This window comes from Sminthopsis crassicaudata, chromosome 4, assembly GCF_048593235.1.
Source record: "Sminthopsis crassicaudata isolate SCR6 chromosome 4, ASM4859323v1, whole genome shotgun sequence".
NCBI classification, from domain to species: domain Eukaryota; kingdom Metazoa; phylum Chordata; class Mammalia; order Dasyuromorphia; family Dasyuridae; genus Sminthopsis; species Sminthopsis crassicaudata.
The window spans coordinates 332,945,995-332,964,807 of record NC_133620.1 but is presented as its reverse complement, the minus strand read 5'-3'; the positions used below and the strand labels follow the sequence as shown (position 1 = coordinate 332,964,807).

The window sequence follows — 18,813 nt, the reverse complement described above, 5'->3', positions numbered from 1 at the left end:
TTAGGATTACTTATAAATTTTGGTATTCTAGTGCCATGTGAAGACATTAAGACAATGTACAAAAATCTTATTTAAATTAAATAGATGCACAAATTCACAGGTTATAAATACAAACTTTTTTTTGGGGGGGGAACTCAAGGTTGAGTAACTTAGTCCCATATCATTGGGGGAAACAGTGAGTTAAGGAAAAAAAACCCAATAATTGATTGGTTCCTAAGGCTTGGATTAAAGATGTATTCCTGCTAGGAGGGTGGCAAGATATAACACACATTTAATAAACTCTTGCCAACTTTAGGAGAGAAATTCTTCCAGTCAGCTTTTTTAGAAATCATTTTTTAATAAGAGGCAATGGGGTTAAATGATTTGCCCAGGATCACACACTTAGTTTCTGAAGGTGGATTTGAGCAAGCATTTTTTTTCTATACTAAATATATAAAGAAAGATTCCCTCCTCTCCTCCAAAAAAGCCCCCTCTTTAACCCCCCTCCACCCCCCCCCGCTGGGGTTAAGTGACTTGCCCAGTGTCACACAGTTAGGAAGTGTTAAGTGTCTGAGACCAGATTTGAACTCGGGTCCTTCTGAATTCAAGTCTGGTGCTCTATCCACTGTGCCACCTAGCTGCCCCTCCTCCAAAAAATTTAGCCCCTGTCCTCAAGGAACTCACAATATAATAGTCACTTAATAAATATTTTCTTGTAATAAATCCTTGATTGTGAGTGCCTTTAGGGCAGGTACTATCTTATATCTTTGTATCCTTAGTACTTAGTATATATAGTTTCTGGCACATAGTAGACATTAATAAATGTTTACTGACTAAATGATGGATTAATGACTGATTAATTGGTCAGAGACAGAAACAAATGGACCATTGTCACAATGATTCAAAGGGTCAAAAAAAGATTCCATTCTTTCATGAATTATCCATGTCTTGGGTAAGGAATGCATTTGTTTTTTCGTTGCTTGATCTGATCATTATTCCCATCCTCTGCTTCATTTTGAGTATGGAGACTTGGATTCTCCATGGAGCCTGATTTTCCTGCTCTTTGCTCTTTCATGGGGGCTAGTCTCAGGCTTTGAGCAGCAGACCACCTGAAAGGAGGGAAGTCTGGACTGAGTCTTGCCCAGTTCCTGAGCTGCTTTGCCCAAAGGGTTCACCTTCACCCTCTTGCTTTTCAGTTTTCCTGTTTAGGCAGCTACATGGGCCATAGTGCACTGAGAATTGGGCCAGGAGTCAGCCACACCTGAGCTCAGATGAAATTCAGATACTCCCTCTGTGTCCATGGGCTCTTAACCTCAGTCTGCAGCATTTCTCCTAACTGTAAAATGGGGATAATAATAATAGTAGCACCCACCTTGCAGGGTTATTGTGAGGATCGAAGGAGATGATGTTTATAAAGTGCTTAACACTGTGCCTGGTGCATAGTAGGTACATAAAAATGTTTATTCCCTCCCTCTCCCCCCCCCTTTTTTTTGGGGGGGGTCTATGCACATTGATACAATCTGTGGTAGCTGATTTGGAGGGATAAAGTAGCCGGGCTCTTCTTGTCCAGCCTTGTGGTATTGCCTTTAATTATGTGAATTTTGGAAAGACTCATAATGTTAACTGAAAGAGACCTCTGAGCTGAGTGATGAGGAGAACCAAATGTTTGTAAATTAGAGTACATGGGTTTTGAATAAGCGTATTTTTCTGCTCTGTAATTTTCCAAAGCTAGGGCAAAGGGTGCCATATGAGCTTGACCACCAATCATTTCTAACCTGAGGTTTTAGAACAGGTAAACATTGGGCAAGGTTCTCTGAACAGAGAAATAAATAATATTTTTTTTTCTTATGCAAGAGATCTGCCTCAGACAACTACTGGCACAGTGGATGGAGCCTATTTAATACTTGTGTGATTCTCTCTGCCTCAGTTTCCTCAACAGTAATACGGGGGAAATAGCCCCTAACTTCCCGTGGTTAGGACAAAATGAGGTTATTTGTAAAGTGCTAAGTACAATGCCTGTCACATAGAAGACACTTAGTAAAGGCTCGTTCTTTCCTTCTTGCCATGGACATTGTGTCTAGAGCTTGTTTGTGTGTTGTCTTTCCTATTGGAAATGTGAGCTCCTTCAGAGCAGGATGGTCTTTGCTTTTCTTTTATTCCCAAAATTTAACACAGTGTCAGGCACATTATAATGAGTAATAATAGTTCTTGATGCTCTTTGTGCTTATATGACCTCCTCTCTGGCATTATTAAACTAAGTGGGAGTTAGATCAACTCAAGTGCCATTGCCTGATTTGACTAACTTACCAATCCTTCTGGCAAGGTAAAACATACCTGTCAGGCTGAGAAACACAATGGCTTTTTGTAGCTATGAGATTCTTCTTTTTTGTTCAATTGTAATCTTTTTTAGAGTTTTAGTTTTGTTAGGGCCTTTTAAGCCTAAAGGATAAAATATTCAGAATATTCAAATGAGAACTTTGGAAATTTTGTAGTGGGTGGAAGGAAAAAAAAAATCTCAAAACCTTTTAAATTGAAAATTTAAAAAAATATATAATCATTCAATATAAATATACTTCATTAATATTATTTCCTATTAAATATTCTTCATATATTTTCTGGCAGAAGTTAGGTCTGTCATTCAGCCAACTGTATATGTTAAGTGCCAATATGCCAGGCACTGTGCTAAGCACTCTGAGTGCAGAGAAAGGCAGGCAAAAAGCAATTCCAGAATTCCAGGTCTCAAGGAGCTCACTGTCTTCTCTTTTCTAAGGAGCTAAATAACTCCTGATTCTTTTAATCTTTCCTCACAGTCCCATTTCCTGACCTTTTGTAGATTGTAGAGGCAGCCTGGCCATCACAACAAACTTGAAAGTCAGGAAAATCAGGTTTTAGGTGTCATCTTTGATGCCAGCCTGGCAAATCTGTGAACCTCAGTGAGATTAGTATGACAATTGGGGACAATAACAGTGTCCAACTTATAGGGTTTGTGAGGATTCAGTGAGATGATGTGTATAAAATACCTTGCCAATTTAAAAGTGCTACATGAATACTGCTTCCTTATTTATAATTAGTTGCCATTGGTGTTCTTCTTGAGACTTACCAGTCTTTTTCTTCTATGTGTTTGGGCCAATTTTCAGTAACTTCCGGTCTCCTAGGGAACTGGGGTGAAGGAATTTTGCCTGTACTGGTTGCTTAATAAGTACTCATTTTGGTGATTATTGCTTGATTCTAGGGGCTGTGGTTTCTTAACACTAGGCAGGAGAGGGACCAGTCACTTAATTTCCAATTACTGCCTTAACCATCCCCACCAAAAAAAAAAAAAATTAGGCAGGAGACTTAGCTGGGCATGGTGACACACATTTGTCATTGCTGTCCCTCGGGGAGGTTTGGGCTTGTGAGTCTCCTGAATTCTGGAGCTCTCAGCTCCAGCAGAAGGAAAGCCAACCAACCACATGTCCACATTAAGTCTGGCACCAGTATGATGAGCTCCCAGCATGGAAGTGCTGCGGCCTAAGGAGGTTGTAAAAACAAAGCTGGTTAAAGCTTTTGATCGGTGTTGGGATTAAGACTGTGTGGGACCAGCCTTAAAATAAACAGGAACACAAGCAAAAGCAGGAGAAGACAAAAATCAAAACATTTTTTACCTGCCTGCCCAACTAAAATAGCTAAGGGACAGCGTTAAGTGAGCGTGTTAGGATAATCAGATGGCACCATGTCTCTTGGATGATTACAGAGTCTGATATTCTTGTCTTCCTCCACTCCCCACAGGGGCTTTCAGTATGATCCAAGGCTACAGTCCCGTGTTCCAAGCCTTGCTGGGGACCTTCTTCACCTGGGGTCTGACAGCAGCTGGCGCTGCTCTAGTTTTCATCTTCACTCGGGGACAGGTAAGCGGCCCTATGGTTCTGTGAATTCATACTTCTCATACATATATACGAGAATACCATGTAATCCTTATGCCTTTCCCTGAATTTCTTGAAATCAAAGTGTTTGTGTATGTGTGTGTTTGAATAACTCTTGAAAATCAGGTAGTAGGTGCAAAGACAATCTGGATTCAGAGGTTTTGAGGTCAAATACTAGCTCTACCATTTACTAATATATATGACTTTAAGTCACATCTTGAGACCTAGTTTTCCTCCTCAGAAAAATGTTTTTGTTTTTGTTTTCCAATAGTATTTTATTTTTCCAAATACATGTAAAGATAGTTTTCAACATTCATTTTTATAAAATTTTGTGTTCCAGATTTTTCTCCCATCCCCTTCCTCAAGATTGTGAGCAATCTGATGTAGATTAAATATGTGTACTTTTTAAAACATATTTTCATATTTGTCATGTTGTGCAAGAAAAAAATCACATCAAAAGGGGAAAAATACGAGAAAGAAAAAAAACCAAACAAGCAACAAAACATAAAAAAGGTGATTAAAAAATATTAAAAAAGGTGAAAATACTATGCTTTGATTCACATTCAATCTCCATAGTTCTCTTGCTGGATGTGGATGGCTCTTTCCATCCCAAGTCTACTGGAAAAGTGGTTTTTATAGCAACCTAAAGAAAAAATCCACAGGCTGATTCTCCTGATAGCTTTTCCTATTCTCCATCTTACTGTTTCTTGGCAATGATACTGGGTACAGTGTTGGACTTAGAATGGCTAAGGCTTGAATTTTAATCTCCTTCAATCCTGGACATTTACCTTAACTTCCTTTACTTCTCTTTTGTTTATAAAAACTTAGCTCATGTGGTGGTGAGGGTCAAATGTGATAATGTCTATAAAAGTGCTTTGCAAACTTTAATAGGACATATCGGAGCTACTTGCTTTTACTTCTCCCTAGGCTAAGACAATTTAGGGCAGTCAGCTGCAGCCTCCAGAAGTTGTCCACCTCTTCCCACCCAACACAAATGCCCATGGAGATCCTATCCAGGAGGAGTAGGGGAGAGGCACAGTTCATTCCATCTGCTATCTAATTTCTGTTCTATTAGGTGCTCTCTGATTTCTTTCCACCTCCCAATGAGTACTAATTTGTATAGTTGAAGTAAAGCATCCAATTTTTTATTTATTATTCTCCATATTTCTAATTTCTTTCACTCTCTCCTGGGAAAAATTGAAAAGCTGATTTACTCTCTCTCTGTCTTTCTGTTTCTGTCTCTGTCTTTGTTTCTTTGTCTCTTCTCTCTCTTCTGTCTCTTTGTCTCTGTCTCTCTCTCTGTTTCTGTCTCTTTTTCTGTCTTTCTCTGCCTCTTTGTTTCTGTCTCCTGTCTCTGTCTCTCTGTCTCTGTCTGTCTCTCTGTTTCTGTCTCTGTTTCTCTCTATTTCTGTGTCTCTTTCCCTCCTTTCCTCCTTTCCCCCTCACCCCCCAATGTTCTGAATCTACAAGCTCCTAAGGCTGCCATGCACCCTCATTGTTTGGCACAGCAGTTTTAGAAATCAAAAGAGAAGAAAGTGAATGCATGATTTGAATTTTATTTAAACATAGTATGAGAGGGATCTGAAAACTAAAACATGCCTGGGAAGTTGGCAAACTTAGGGGCTCTTTGTGTTAGGAAGATTAGAGTCTGGGAAAGCAAATATCATGGATAAGACTTCTTGAGACTCAGAACAGAAAAGTCACAGCATATTCATTCACAAATAAACATGCATGTTAAAATGGAACCTAACATTTATGTGCTCCAATTTACCCATTCTTACAAATGGGATAATGATACCTGCACTACTTATTTTCAACAGACAGGGTTCTAACCCTGTCTCAGATGTTAAGAAAAAAATCTTCATGACTATTGTTAGTACATTACATTAATTTCTAAATATATCTTTTTCCTTCTCATTTGGCCACTTGTTATAGCAAAGATTAAAAATTGTGTCTTGCTTAGCATTATCTATTTGTTATAACAATTTTTTTTCTTTTTCCAGTGGAAGGGGAAGAAAGTAGATTTTTGTTAATTGAAAAAATTAAAATTAAATTTAAAAGAGAAAAGAATGAAAAGAAAAAAGTTCAGCAAAATCAGCCATTAGATTTGATGATAAATTCATTCATCATTCTTTGTCCAGGAAAGTACATTTTGACAAACTTACTCTAGTTACTTCTTTTTATTATAGTCATTTTTGGTTTCCTGGTTCTGGTTGTTTCATTCTGTAGCTGTTTATATCTTCCCATGCTCCTCTGAATTCTTTATATTTTTCATTTCTTATAACCTGGTGATTTTCCATTATGTTAATGTATCAACAATTGTTTAGCCATTTTCCAGTTCATTGGTACCTATTTTGCTAATACAAAATGTGTTGCTTTGAAAATTTTAGTACATATAGGAGTTTTCTTTCTGTCTTTGCCTCCTTTCAGGATAAATGCCCAACTGTGAGATCTCTAGATCAAAGAGAACAGACAAGGTAGTCTTTTTAAAAAGTGTAATTCTGTTTTCCAGAATGATTGGACCAATTCATTGCAATTCCTGCATTATATTAGTGTGCTTCCTATAGCTTCTCCAACATTGATAATTTCCATCTTTTTGTCATTTTTTGTTAGTTTACTGTATGTGACATGAAACAATATAGGCTCAGTTTTTGTTTTTTTTTTGACTTGGCTTTTCATATTATTATTGTTTTGGAACATTTTTTCATATAGTTGTTGATAGTTTGTAATTCTTAATTGGAAAAACTTTGTATATATATTTTTTAACCCTTTATTGATTGAAGAATGACTAACAATTACATATTTGTGTTCATTCTCTACATCTTGGATGTCAGACCCTTAAAAATAAAATTTTTTCTCAATTGATTCTTCTTAATATCTTAGTTGCATTGATTTTGTTATAGTGCAAAAACTTTTTAGGTTTAAATTACACACACATACACACACACATAAATATGCACATATTTATATGTGTGTATACATACCTATATACACATATACATACATACACATACACATGATACATACATAATTTCTGTCCTTTGATTGAGAATTCTCTTCTAGCCATAGTTGTAAAAGGCACCCAATGTTATTCTCTTTTAATTATTTTATGATATGACCTTTCTTAAGTAGGTTATATATTCCTTTTGAGCTGATTGTAGTATGTAGTTTAAAATATTGGTCTGTACACATATATAGACATGCATATATACATATATACTTGTATGTATGTATGTGTGTGTATATATTTTGATCAAATTGCTTTCCTGTTTTCTCATGAGTTCTTGCTAAATGGCATGTTCTTTCCCAAGGACCTTATATTCTTTCCTTTTATTGAATACCAGGTTATTGACTTGGATTGTTTTTTATTCTTGTTCATCTAGTCTGTTCCACTGATCAATTTTCTTATTTTTTAAAACCAGTTCAAGATAGTTTTGATTTTTTTTGGCAGGGGAGGGGGAGTGGAGTCTAGGTAATTTCATGTTTTATAATATAATTTGAGGTCTGAATGTACCCTTTCTCTGTAATTCCTTTCTTAAATTTTTTTACCCCTTGATAATTCTTGCTGTTTTGTTCCTCCGAATGAAATTTGATAATTTTTTTCCTGGCTCTGTAAAGTACCCCCATTGGTAGTTCGGGATGGTGCTAACTGTAAATTAATTTAGGTAATAACATTTTTTATGATATTGATGGTCCAACTGTGAGCAATCAACATCTCGCTAATTATGTGTCATTCTTTAAAGTAATAGTATTTTGGCTTTCCTACTGCACAAGTATATTTTCAGATGCCACTGAAGGCTTTTCAAGCATTTCAAGCCTTATTCACTCACAGGTGGCTCAGAGATAAAAGAAAGAAGTGACCTTCAGAGCAATAAGCAAGAAGCAGCCTGGCTAAAGGGCCTGAAAAGGGGAGCTTCTTCCTTGGTCTGAAGCTCTTTGATGCAGCTGATCCTTTTGAAGAGGGGGTGTTTTTGTCTGGTTGTGAATGGAGGACAGTGAGATGATTCCATCCACAGACTTTATGATGTAGGTTATTAAAATAGTTGATTAAATCAATTGGTTAGGGCATACTACTAATGAGGCCATAGGTTCTTCCCCTCTGTAGGTCAGTTGTTTTTGTATCAAGAAAAATTCTGTTCTGAGGTCAAAACTAAATGCTTGGCTCAGGCCAACCTTCTTTCAGAGGCTGGCCACTAGGGAAACCTGGCAAGAGAATATGTTTGGATCAGTGCAAAAATCCCACTGATGAATGGGCCAGGATTGCTTAGGACATTGAATACTATGTAGGGCTCCAGTGTTGCTCCAACCACTTACTAGCTCTTGGATCTTGGGCAAGAGGCTTAAAACTTCCTCATTGCTTAAAAGAGGTTGAAAATAACACATCTTACTGTTGTGCTGAATAAGTAAGATCATTTATAGAAATTACTTTGCAAACCTTAACACATATGTAAATGTCAGCTGTTGGCATTATTGCACCATTACTATCAAGTCCCCAATAGAATTGCCAACACCTTACACAATTTGCAAATAACAGTTATTTAGGAAATGTTGGTTGGTTGAACAGAATGGAATTAAATGGGGGGCTTAGTAGTGTCATTTTTCAAGTAGAAGAAATGGAATCCTTTTTTATTTTCTTGGTGAATCAAGAGTCTAAAGCATTGGGAAAAGAAGTTTTCTTTTTGTTTTTAGAACCCATAAGGAGGCTGAATACTTTGGGCTTTGAAGTGGATAACAAAAAAGTCAAGCTTGTGCCTCTTTTTATTTATGTGGTTTTATATACCTTTTGGTATAAAACTGAACATCTTGTTTTCATTTACAGAGACGGATCTTAGATGGAAGCCTTGGATTTGCTGCAGGGGTAAGTAGAGCCTGGTGGGAGAAATGTGAATTGGATGTGAATTTTTTTATTTATTTATGGCCGTTCTGTACTCTGGGCATTACAAGTCCCCATGTGGCCAAAATGCTTCCTTGACTTAGTGATTTCCTGTGTGATGGCTGTGTATGTAAGTACATGTAAAACGTTTGTTTCCTGTCCCATAACCCTTCTTTATGACAGCAAGCATGGTGGGGACCATTAAATGGCATTCCGGTAGCTGTTTCAAAGGCTGTCTGCTGTAGCTGGCTACTGTAGAATGTCTTATAACCCCTGCTAGAAGTGCAGTTAAAGGCTCATCTGATCCAGATTAGGGCTTCTCAGGGAGAATAGTACCAGGCACATCAGTGTCCTTTTTCCATTTGGATCAAACTTTATATTGCTTTGGTCAGAGGTCATTGTAACCTGTAGAGTACAGACTTTGAGGGGCAGGAGGTGGAGAAGTGCTGAACCTCCAAAATACCTTGTGGTTCCATATGATGGAATATGGGGTAACAGAAGCACTGAATCCTCAAAATATCTTGGTCCAGGACTCTCCCTGTATGGGTCACTAGACGATATGGTACAGGATTGGACTCCCAGAGTATGTTTGGATTTTGAAGTGGTGTCATGAGGTATTGCAAAAGAACTACAGACTCAGACCATTTTCAAATCAAAAGGCAAAGATTTTGTTATTATGCTATAGACTGATGGGCTAAATTCCAAAGAAAGTTGAGAGATTTATAAGAGGAAAGACTTGTGCTGAGTTCAGTAGTGAAACTTGCCATTAATAAGGAGAAAATGCCATAAGGCAGGCTAGGTTCCTAATGAACTAGCCCTGCTAATTGAGTTAGCCCTAAAAGCAGTCAGTCATTGTGGTGTCTGATAAGTGGGCTAACCCTAAATGCAGTTAGGGAAGAAGTAGAGTAACAATAGGTCCTTTAAAGGGGAAAAATATCCTCAGGGGTTGACATTAAACTTGGCTTTCTGATTGGAAACAATAACTGGGGGCATGGTAGTTTGTCAATGCAAGGAATTCCCCAGAAATTCAGTGAGAGCCCACCCTGCTGGAAATACCCACATCAGAATAACAAAAGACCCACTTAGGGACAGATAAGTCCTTGCTTACCTCCGGGAGTGGCTTGCCTTCCTGATTGTTTACAGCAATTCAGGCCCTCCCTACAACCTACCCCGATATCAAGGATCTGGGGTCCTTTTTGTTGGCGTCTTATTCATCCCATCCACATAGTCTGGCAGTCTTTTAGGTCATAGCCTGAGTGAGATCTAGAAGTCATTTCACAAAAGCAGTCACCAGACCAATATACCACCAGGTCATTTTAGCTGTGTATCTCCATACCATTATCTCTGTCTTTGAAGTAGCCTTGCAGAAATAAAGACTCTTAGGAGTTCTATAACATGAGCCTTTGGGAGTCAGTAACCTTTTCCACAGCTGGCCTTGAGTGAGCCAAGTGACTCCTGAGTAAAAAAAGATCATGTGGAAGAACTCTTACCTCTAAGACTTCTAAGACTGAGCTAGAAGAAGGCACTAATAGAATGATAGCGGTGCTACTCTGCAAATACGTTGTTGCAAAGGCTCAGCCGTCTTAGAACACAACCAGAATTTTCACTCTATAATCACTCCTTCTTAGAAAAATTTCTGTCCTATGTGAAAAACCTAATATAGTGAGTAGATAGAAAGCCATTATTAGATTCAGGAAAACCTGAGTTCAAATCTTGTCTCTAACACTAGAATGCTAGATGGCATCCTAAATAGAGAGAGTCAGGAAATTGCCCAATCTACTCATTTCTCAAAAACAAATTGCTGATATGTATCCTTGGGAGGAAATGTCTGCACTGGGAGTTCCCTGAGTGAAGAAAATCTTAGAACTGTTGTTGTTTGTCCTTGACCATGATGTAAGAGGGGGGTGAGGTCCGGACTTGAAAATGAATTGGATATAATTGTGGGAGGGCAGTACAGTCATCAGACTCACTTTCTCCTCAGAAGCCATCTGGGTTCAGTGGCCAGATAGAGATCTAGACCAAAATAGAATGGCCTATTCATTAGACAGAAAAGGTTGGTGTAGATTTTGTCATACCTGTTTATCAGATGACTTATGAATACTTAAAATAGAATTGAAGCAACTTATGGCCTTTATAAGTTCAATTCTTAAAATTCTGCAATTGGATTGCATAATTTTGACAAATGAATTCCAGAGAACTATTAGTAAATTGAGTAAATTTGCTCAGTATTAATAAATATATACATTTATGTGTATTATATATTATATAGAAATATGTTATTATTTTGAAAACATTTGCTTATGAATATATTGAGTGAGCTTGATTTTTGCCAGAAATGAAAATGATAATAAGTTCATAGAGTAAAAAAAGGTTAATAATTAATTTAAATAGTTAACAAAAATCTATTTTCATTCCTTCTTACTCTTCCCCTTAGAAAAACAAAATCCTTTTAAAATACCCATCAACATTTATTAGGCACCCTACTATGTATCAGGGCAAGTGTTAAGCACTGGTAATACAAAGATAGGTAAAAACAACCTCTCAAGGAGGTTAGTCTAATGGGGAAGTCAACATGCAAACATATAAATAGGATGTATCCCAAATAAATTGGAGAAAGTTAGCCAGAGAAAGTATGAGTGTTGAGGGGAGACAGGGACAGGTTTTTTTTTTTTTTTTTTTTTTTTGGCAAAAAGTGGGATTTTAGTTGAAATTTCAAGGAAAAGCAGGGAAGCCAGACAATGAAGACAGGAGGGGAAAACATTCAGGCCTGGAGGGCAGCGGGTAAAAAGGAACAGTTGGGAGATGGAATGTCAAGAGCAAGGATACTAGTGTCATTGGATCCCAGAGTTAATGGAGAGATGAAAAAATGTAAGAAGAGTAGGAAGAGTAGGGTATAATGGGCTTTAAAAGCTACAGAGGAACTGTGGAAAATAGGGTCCATTTTCACACTCTGAATCCACTGCTTCTTTGTCAGGATATAGCCTTCAGGTATCATGATTGATCCTGGAGTTTGAAGGGCTAAAGGAGTTGTTTTTGAAGGAAACCAGGAGGTTTTTCCAGTTTTCTTGGCTCTAAGGCATACAGATTGAGTGCTTTGCTTTGGAAGAATATAGGATTAATAAGGCCGATCACCTTTTGTGAAGAGAAAATGTTTATATCTATAATTTTAGGATTTTTTTTTTTTAAAGAGAAGAGCATTCATATTAATGGAATAAAAAGTTTTAGTTATAGCTCTGCCAAAATAGAAGAGAGATATTTAATAAAGATCCTGAAGTTTTGGAGGGAAAGGAAGGGAGAGGATGAAGATAAGGAAAAAAAGTCCAGTTCTATGATCAGTTAACAATGAATGAAATTAAAAAAAAAATTATATGCTAGGTATTAGGATAAGTGAGATAATAAAAGCAAAAGTGAAATAGCCCCTGTCATTATGAAGTTTATATCTAACTGGTGGAGATGACATGTACACATATAGATATCTACAAAATAGGTGCTGGGTAATTTTATAGGGAAGGCACAGGAGTTGGAAGGAATCAAGAAAGGCTGCAGGTAAAAGTGACATTTGAGCTGAACCTTCAAGAAATCTAGAGATTCTGGGAGGTGATCATGAGGAAGGAGTACATTCTAAGAATGGGGGTATAGTCATGCAAAGGCAGGAAGGAGAGATGGAGTGCCATGTATGAAGAGGCCACTTTGGCTGGACCAAAGTGTAAAATAAGGGATGTAGTATATAGTAGTATATAGTATAGTAGTTGGGATTGCAGGTTGGTGCCATTTTGTGAAGGGCTTTAAATGCTAAACAGAGGAGTCATTTGGTCCTTGAAGAAGTGGCATTACTGAAGCCTACTGAGGAGGAGTTAGTGCTGCTCTTGAGGAAAATCACTTTGGCTGTCGGTTGGGAGATGGATTTGAGTAGGAAGAGACTGGAGGTAGGAAGGCCGATTGGGAGGTTATTGTGATGGTCTAGGCAAGAGTTAAACCCTTGATCTAGAGTGATGGCTTGTGTAGGTGAAGAGCAGATGAAGTGCAAAGTAAAAAAAACCACAAAACACAAGATTAAATAGTCTGAATGCAGAAGCTCCCACCCCTCTAACCTGGCCTTTTCTTCCATTGTTTGGGGGATTCCACAGAAATCTGACCCAGAAATAAGAGAATAAAAAAAAGAGGTCCTTAAATGTTAAGAGGTGGTGGGAAACAAATAGTAGGAGACACACACTTGCAACTTTTTTAGCTATAGCTTTATTTGTTATTATAAAGTCTCAAGTCACAAATAAGGTAGAGTTGAAGGCTGTATTCCCATGAGAGTGTTTTCACTCAGTCAATCCCACACACTTCTAATTGGTAACCTTGAAGAGAGCAGTCTGAGGTGAGTGATGAAGATGGAGGCCAGATTACCAAGGATTAAGGGATGAACAAGAAGAGAGGAAATTCAGGCAATCATTTTAGATATTTTTTCCCTTAGGAATTTGCTAACTGCTCTCTCCAAAGTTACCAATGATCACTTCATTGTGAAAAAAACTCTATTGCTATTTTCTTGGCAGCTCCTGATATGTTTTCACTGATACAGATAGGTAATTTAAGCTGTTGGAGTTGCTTTGGGACACTAAGATAGGTTAAATGACATGCACATTTGTAAAAATCACATATCCAGTAAGTCAGGAGACTTAGCTCATCTTGTTATTGAGATCAACCTTCTACCTACATTACCTCACATCCCCTCTTTGGCTTCTATGTATTTTGGGCCAAATGATGTAGTTTTGTAATAGAGATATATCATTCAAGACATGTATGATCAGAAAAGGAGTTTGGCCTGTTCTGTAATGGAGAGATACAGTTATCTCTGCATTGGTGTTCCCCAAATGTCAAAAGATTCAGTGGAAAAATTATGGGAAGAGACTGGCAAGAATAGCACAAGATGAGAAAGCTATAATCTGCCTTTTTAGTGAGAATGCTCACATTGATAAGAAAAGAAATATATTGAGGAGGGGTAGTTTTCCAGTGACTGATTGTTAGTTGTTTTCTTTATAAGTTAGATTGTTTGGGATGCATAGCTTGGGATTTTTTCTAGTCTTTTAAATTGTCAGTCTGACCACAGTATGGAACTATTTGGTACCTTAGAGATCACCTAAGCTAGGGGAAGGGAACCTTTTTTCTGTCAAGGGCCATTGGATATTTACAACATCGTTCACGGGCTATACAAAGTTATGAAATTATAGAACTCAAGCATTGGAAGGTGTATGGGCCTTGGATAGCTCACAGGCTGGATCTAGGCCAACCTTCTCATTTTATGGGGAAGGAGACCGAAGCTTAGAGAAGGAGTGTCACCTGCCCTTGTGGGGGGGATGAGATTTATAGGTTTGGAAGTTGAGAGGAAGATACTAGAATAGTACATGGAAGAATTACCTGTTAATTGTAACTGTTCAGAAATGGAATATATTGATATATAGGGAGTTCCATTTTAGTGGTGGTGATGGTGGTGATAGGGTGTGTGCTAATGCTTTTTCAAAAAACTTTTTTTTATCATTATGAACATGACAACAAACACTAACATTTCTTTATACAGATGAACAAAAAGGATTATATATGACACCATAAATTTCTATTATGTTCAGCTTTTTAGAAAAAGTATATATATTAAATTTAGCTTGATAGCTATTACTATGCATATATGTGACTCCTTTAGAACTTTCTTTTGCTGTCATCTTTGTATTTGTAAAGTATGTCATTGACCCCTTTTGCTGTCTTCTTTTTTTGGTATCACTACCACAATCTCTCCATCCTTCCTCCTATAACTTTTTTTCACAGTCTCTTCATCCCACTCCCTCCTCATCCAAAGAAAAACCCTCCCTTAAAAAACATCACTATACTCAAGCAAAACCACAATTGATTGTATCTGAAAATGTTTGTCCCATACACCATCTGCCAAGAGGTAGGAAACATGATTTTTCTTCAGTCTTCTGGACTGATTATTGATTATTGTATTGACCAGTGCCCCAAAGTCTCACAGGGTTGTTTTCCTATAATTATCATGATTTTTGTGCAAGCTGTTTTCAGCCAGGCAATTGACAAGCATTGATTAAGCAGGTACTTTCTTTACAACCTTTCTGCTCCCTATCTTTCCCAGAAGTGCTAACTCTCCATCTTCAATCGGAGAGTGGAGGACTACTTGTAGGTGATATTTTACAGGGGGAGGGATCAGTTGATTGCCAAGGTTCCCCTCTACTTTGGGATTCCATTATCCTGTGTTCTATCTGGTGAACAATTAGTCTAATTAACTCCTTGCTGTAAAGATCCAATATGTCACATTATAGGATTCAGATATTTGTGCAAGAGTATGCACAAGTGCAGCTGTTAGTGCAAGGAGGAGGGCCATTTCTTATCTGGCCAGCAAGGAGGAGGGGAGTTTCAAAGATGTACGTATCTGAGCTATATTGTAAAACATAGACAAAGAATTAAATAGGCAAAATGGGGAAAGGTTGACACTGATACAGCTGTCTTAGAAACTTGTTTGGCTCCATTTGAAGTTTAATCCCAGAATAAGCAATCACATAAGGTAATTTTGAAAAAGGAAAAGGGAAAAATTCCTTAAATATCAGTGGAAAAAATTAGAATTAGAATTAGAAAATGAAACTTATTTTTGTCACCTAATATTGTGTGGCCTGAGTAGTTGGAGCCCTAACTGATGCACAATAGGAGATTTTATTAGAATTAGAAGCCAAAAACTTGCTAATTAGAAAATTTAGCTCCTAATTGGGGCGAATAGGTGGCAGTAGTGGTTAAAGCACTGGGATTGGAATCAGAAAACGTCACCTTCATGAGTTCAATTCCCAGACTTATTCACTAGTTGTGTGACATGAGCTGGAGAAGGAAATGGCAAACTACTCGTATCTTTGCCAAGAAAACACAAAGTAGACTCCTAAAGAATGGGACGTGACTGAAACAACTCAATAAACAATCACCATCACTTTTATTAGAAGCCAAAAAACTTATAATTAATGCAACAAATTTCTCAGTGGGTTTCAGTTTGGTGTGAGGAAGGGAGGGTTCCATTATAATTTCAATAATGTGGGGAATTCCCAGGATGAAAACTTCCACTGATGCTGGCCTTAACTGTAACTTATCAAAAGCTGCCTTTATGATGAAGGGGATTATTCAGGATGTATAGATAAGCTCCCAATAGATATATGACCTGGGCATAAAAGGTTTTATGTCATTATTTTTAATTCCCTGGAGTTAAAAATGTGTAATGCACACCTGATGTCTTTCGGTGTTTTATTTTACAATGTTGTAATTGGACACATTGTTCTTCTGGTTTACTCTACCTTAATTCAAACATATTTTCAAGTTTCTCTGCATTTATTTCATTTTAAAGACATTCTCATTTCTTATGTTGCATAATTCTGTTACATTCACATTCCACAGTATGTTCAGCCATTTTCCAGGAAATTGACACTCACTTTTTTTGTAGATTTTTCCTACCACAAAAAAGTATTGCTATGAATATTTTGGCTGTTTGGGGATTTTCTCTCTGTTTTTGATCTTCTTTGATATGCCCAATAATAGGAATGATAGATCAAAAACTTAATGACCTTTTTCCAAAAACTGCAGATTTATTTCCATAATTGGAACTAATTCACATCTTCACTACCAGTAAGTGTGCTTGTATTCCTTGTGAAACTGATTTTACAAGATCTTCCCCAGTAGCAGTGGATAGAAAGTCCTAGACATTTGGTAGGCACAGGTTTTAGAAATCGTTGGATTAAGTGCAAACATGAGTATAGATGAGATTGCCCATCTGTCTGCTATGGAGTAAAAAGGACTTGATAAATTGATAAAAGGAGGTATTTGGGATTTGAATTCCAGTTTTTAGTTCAGTAGATAAAGTAATAGCTATTTCCTTATTTCTTTTGAATGAGGTTTGATTATAGTGTCTGAGATGAATACCAACCTTGAAGGAAAAGAATTTTGTCTCTTGGACCAGGTTTCACACAAATAGAAGAATATTTGTTTTTCAGTCCTAGGAGATTGCTTAGATTGTCAGTCCAGATTTCTATCTGTGCTCTTAATATCTCCCTTGTGGGCCCTGTCAAAGCTTTTGCTCTCTTCTCATGGATTTCTTGATAGTTTCTACATAATTATTCTTGCTGAGATGGTTGTTTGATAGTTGTTTTTACTTAAATTGTCTATTGGAGGGATCTTGGTTTTGAGTTAACTTGCCAAGGTGTAATGTCTTGACAGTTTATTATTTGTACAGGGGATGTTATTAGCTGAACTGTAGATTTGGAATTTGGTTTAAAGTCTGAAGAGCTTTAGGATTTAAAGTCACAGCAACGTTCTAAAAAAAGCCTTAAGAATGGCTAGTTGCTTTATGGCAAAGGAGTTAATTAGGCTGTGCTTTTTTTCCCTCTCAAAGATTCTTCAGATAGTCTATTTTACCATTTTATTTTGTGATTGACCAAGGATCTTTGCAGTTAATTAAACAGTGATTCAAACCCCTTAATTCAAGTGTCTTTGTTATCCTTCCTTTTTTTTTTTTTAAATAAAATTTTTTATTTTCAAAATATATGCATGTAGTTTTCATCATTCACTCTTGTAAAACCTTGTGTTCCAATTTTTTTCCCTTCCTCTCTTCCCCCCACCTCTTCCCTTAGATAGCAAGTAATCCAATAATGTTAAACATGTGCAATTTTTCTATACATATTTCCACAATTATGCTGCTCAAGAAAAATCAGATCAAAAAGAAAAAAAAATGAGAAAAACAAAATGCAAGGAGATATTTGTTATCCTTCCTTGCAGAATTCTTACAGCTAGCTTTGAAATTTGCTTTAAGCTTTAACAGAAAAATCAAGTTAGGGATGGGGAATTGAGGGAGCTAGGATGGCACAGTGTTTTTCTCCTTCCCCCCATCATTGCGTTTTGTTTTTTTAAGTATTATACATTTTGTTCCTGACTCATACTTCCTCCCCTAAATTGAACTCTCCTTTATATAAAAAAAAAAATTCCTTATTAAAAAACAGTTAAATAAAATAGCCATGGATTGTATGTTTGCATATGACAGCAAGCCCAGCAGTTAGCACCTGTAGTCCATCACTTCTCCAATGAAAAGTGGGAAGGCTGTTTCATTGCAGTTTATTTGAATTGGGCTGCCTTTGAATGATGTTTTTGTCTATATTATAATAGTTGTTGTATATATTGTGTTTCTGGTTCATATTTTTAATTGGCTTAGCTTCAGTTTCTCTTGTTTTCCCCCCATGTTTCTGAGAGTTCTTCACTTGTATCTTGTGGTTCACTAGTTTTTTGGTTTTTTTTACATATGTATTCCGTAATTTACTCAGCTATCCCCAGGAGAGGGGTCATTCCTAAGAGCCCCACCAATCAGGAGTCACATAGGGCAGCACAGTGCTTGACCTACAGTAAGCACTTAATAAATGCTTAAAAGTGAGCATGTCTTAATATTTATCAGTAAGCATTTCTTTGTTTCCTGTCTTGATAGAGCCTGTGTTTTCTTCTTATTATTAGTTTTTGTCATTGATATTGATACTAACAAACTAGTTGCAGGTCTGTGCTCTTAGTAATTCAGCCTCTCTGAGGCACTTCTTTTTTTATTGCAAATTATTATAAAGAGGGGACAGTAATTCTGGCAGAGGTTTTGTAGGAGGTGGATAGTTGTGAAGTATTTCAGTTACTTTTAGGTTCATCTGCTCAGAGTTGTATAATAAATTGTATTAATAGTTTTAATAATATAATTATTGCAGCTCACATTTATCTAGTCTAGAGGTCTCCAAAATAGAGTACAACCAGATGATCCATTTGGGAAGAACACATACTAGAAGATTAATTTAAAAAAATAATAGCTTTTTATTTTTAAAATATATTTGAAGATAGTTTTCAATATTTACCCTTGCAAAACCTTGTGTTCCAGATTTTTCTCCCTTCCTTCCTCCTTCCCCTTCCCCTAGATAGCATGTGATCTAATATATGTTAAACATGTGCAATTCTTCTCCCCCCATCCTGAATAAATGATAAGCCAGCTTTTATTTGAGATTGATCACCTGGTAGGCA

The 18,813-nt window shown here is 37.0% G+C and overlaps 1 protein-coding gene across 6 annotated transcripts in view; it reads left to right on the top strand.

Moving 5' to 3' along the window:
- Nucleotides 1-18,813, top strand: part of SLC39A11 (solute carrier family 39 member 11) — a 484,374-nt gene that overhangs the window by 22,700 nt on the left and 442,861 nt on the right. For all 6 annotated transcript variants that reach the window (XM_074260645.1, XM_074260642.1, XM_074260639.1 and 3 more), the window contains exons 2-3: nt 3,748-3,866; nt 8,701-8,739. In XM_074260645.1, coding sequence (XP_074116746.1) covers nt 3,759-3,866; nt 8,701-8,739 — 147 coding nt within the window. In that variant the 5' untranslated portion in view covers nt 3,748-3,758. The remainder of the gene's footprint in view (nt 1-3,747; nt 3,867-8,700; nt 8,740-18,813) is intronic.